This window comes from Polistes canadensis, unplaced genomic scaffold, assembly GCF_001313835.1.
Source record: "Polistes canadensis isolate GaletaPanama2010 unplaced genomic scaffold, ASM131383v1 scaffold_152, whole genome shotgun sequence".
Lineage (NCBI taxonomy): Eukaryota > Metazoa > Arthropoda > Insecta > Hymenoptera > Vespidae > Polistes > Polistes canadensis.
The window spans coordinates 231,152-234,540 of record NW_014569699.1 but is presented as its reverse complement, the minus strand read 5'-3'; the positions used below and the strand labels follow the sequence as shown (position 1 = coordinate 234,540).

Sequence of the window (3,389 nt, the reverse complement as noted above, 5' to 3'; positions counted from 1 at the left end):
TATTGTTCTTCTTTGTGATTATTTTATTTTTTATTATCTCTAATTATTCTTACGATTAAGAAAATCAAGTTTTAAGTTATAAGTTTCGAATAATTTTTTTTTTTTTTTTTTTTTCTTTTTTTTGTTATTTTTTTGTAACTTTGATATCCAAAGGAACACCAAAGGAGCATTGCGTCATTCGTGTGTGCGTGCGTGTTTTATGTATGTATGTGTGTACCTGTATGCACGTGTGTGCATACAACATGTAGAAAATTTCCTTTCTAAGTTAACACAAACAAAAAAATATTAATTTAAAATTATTAATATTATTCATTTAAATTTAACTCAATATTATTACACACAAAACGCACATAATTTATATTTAAATGATCAATATAGTTATAATCTTTATTCTATGTTATATTTTTTTTTTCTTTTTCTTTTTCTTCTTCTTCTTCTTCTTGATTTTGTTGTTGTTAATTTAAGGAGAATATTGATGATGTGATATTTAGCAATTTAAAAAAAAAGAAATAAGATATAAAAGAGAAAAAGAAAGAAAAAAATAATTCTCATCAGCTATAAACAATTTTTGTTTATCGTATAAATTATATATCTAACACTTTTGAATAATTTTATTATAATAATATTAATAATATAATAGTAATAATTGTTAATGTTAATGATACTGATAATATTAAAAATAGGGAAATAAGTTTTGTAATAGTACGGAGAGATAGAAGGAAGAGATTAGAACGAGTTTAAAAGTGCATTAGTTTGTTGCACTTATCGAAATTTATTATATAGAAACATATATATATATATATTTTTATATACACATACTTCGAACGCGAGTAATATTACACACACATATATATACATATATATAAATGGGGCGTTCTGTACAACTTTAACTGCCAAATATTTTTTCCTTCCCTCAAAAAAAAAAAAAAAAACGCCAAATGAACTTGTAATTCCTATTATTAATTAGTATAATAAGAATTTTGTAACTTATTCCTATAATTTTAAACAAACAAATTTATATATAAATATATGAATATATCTAAAAGATATATATACAGGGTACCAATTATAATTATATTATAATTGGTGATACGGTACAAACGATTAGTGGGTAATCATTTTACATAAAAAATAAAATCGATTATGTAGAATACAATTTGTTTTTTTATTACATGATATAGTTTATTTCTTTCTTTTTATTTTATTTTTATTTTTTTTCATGTAAAATCATGTTATGTTCGTTTGTACCACTACTCTGTATATTAAGAACGTAATTAAACGGATTACATTTATTGTAATAGTTTATTAATTAGAAACATGTTGTTTCAATGAGCAACAAGATCATTTCTCAAAAATAAAACGATGTTTTATATTTGTCAATATAAATGTGCGCATGAATTAATGATAAATAATCTATGCACCTAATTTTTTTTTTGCAGAAGGTAACGAACATAAAAAAAGAAAAATTAATTTAATTTATTTATTCAATTGCGTTATTGAATTTATTGATGTTACCTATGATGGTTTTCTTCATAGTTGAAAGTTAATTAATAATGATATTTAGGTTACATTCCAATAATTGTATTCAACAATTAATTAACAACAAAAGTGTGACATAAATAATTTCTATATTTTGTTCCTAAACTCAGGAAAAATACGGTGTCCATTATTTTATTTTTGTTTGTTTTTTTGTTTGTAATATTATTATTAATCCTTTAATTATTATGAATGCATATATGCGGCCAGTGAGAAGAAGACCCCGTTGGTTTTTAACTGTGGACGCATATATGCGTTCAATAGGATAACATCGACGTTGATTTTAGGTACATATATGCAGAGGAAAGAAAGGATTATCAATACGTAGATTATAAGACGCATATATGCGTCCAACGAAGATTATTCAGTCCAGAGTCAATAAAAATCCAAAATGTTAATGAAATTTTGTTAGAATATTTTATACAATTGAAAAATCTTTCTATTTAATGTTTTTAATCATATAGCCAACACATTGGAAAATATATTAATGTGTGATATAGTTACAAAAATAAATATATTTTTTGGATTTGCATATTGCACATGGTCTGTTTAACTATCCTACAAATTCTCTCTCTCTCTCTCTCTCTCTCTCTCTCTCTCTCACTCTCTTACTCTCTCTGTTTGTTTTTATTATAGTAAGTATAATAATTTGATCACATGATGGTGGATATTAATCTTAATAAAATAATTAATTTTTTATTGTGTTTTTTATCTTGCAGAAAGACATTACCCGGCTTATCACAATAATGACAAGATCAAGAAGCAAAATCAAGTGAAAAACTGTGTCGTATGTGCTCAAGATTCTAAAAGACGTAGATCGCGATATTGTTGTAAACAATGTAAAGTTGGTTTGTGTATAGTTCCATGCTTCGAAATTTATCATACCAATTATGTTTTCAATTGATTGTATTCCGTCATTTAATATCCCCTTATTTATAATTCTATTATTTTTTATTTATATAAATTTGTATCGTTTACAAATATTTGCATATACATATATATAAACAAATTTATCTAACATATATAAATTATTAATTATATTTTATTCATTTAAGTTATATATTGATATTTATATTTATTCGAAGTTTTGTTTCAAAAATTCATATTTTTTGTATTATTATTATTATTATTTATATAATGTTACTCATATATAGAAAAGTAATTGCAAATATTTTAAATCATTCAGTTTTTTTTGAAGGAAAGTAGAATGACATAAACGTTTATAATAATAATATTAATACGTGTTATATTAGTAGACGTTATGTCGTTAAAAACACATTTACAATTTATTACACACTAATATATAATTTGTATAAATTGTTCGTATGTGTGACATTGTATATTCTTATGTCGTTTAAATAAAAATAAATTAAGAAAAAAGAAAGATATCTACAAAATAATATTATAACAATCGTTTTACCTTTCTTATTTAATTCACACTTTTTTATATGACCATTTTTCAGATTAGTATTAATTAAATAATTATAAAAGATAGATAAAATTAAATGATATACTTGCTGAATCCCTTTTCTTTTGGTTTTTTTTTTTTTTAAATTTTGTTTATTCTATATATATAATCTAATTAAATATATTGATTAAAGATTTTGATTAAAATATCGATCAGAGTTCAGTAATAAAAATTAGAATTTTTTCGAAACGAGAATTCATATATTAAATCAATAATTCACACATTGCAATATCAACGATTCTCTGCAATTACAAAGTTAGCCTAATCAAAATCATTAGTCATATTTTTCTTAAATAAAAAAAAACCTATATAAATATTTTATAATAAAATAATTACAATATTTCTTCCTCTCCCTTATAAATAATACAAACAATATTAAAAATAA

At 22.2% G+C, this 3,389-nt stretch overlaps 1 protein-coding gene across 43 annotated transcripts in view; it reads left to right on the top strand.

Moving 5' to 3' along the window:
• The window catches only part of LOC106788730 (longitudinals lacking protein, isoforms A/B/D/L-like), a 267,171-nt gene that overhangs the window by 39,213 nt on the left and 224,569 nt on the right, over nucleotides 1-3,389 (top strand). The window contains exon 8 of one of the 43 annotated variants that reach the window (XM_014752262.1): nucleotides 2,256-2,459. The exons of the other annotated variants lie outside the window; for them this stretch is intronic. Within the exon in view, the coding sequence (XP_014607748.1) occupies nucleotides 2,256-2,440 (185 nt within the window). The 3' untranslated portion in view covers nucleotides 2,441-2,459. Of the gene's footprint in view, nucleotides 1-2,255; nucleotides 2,460-3,389 lie in introns of those variants that run through there. 43 annotated transcript variants of the gene reach the window in all.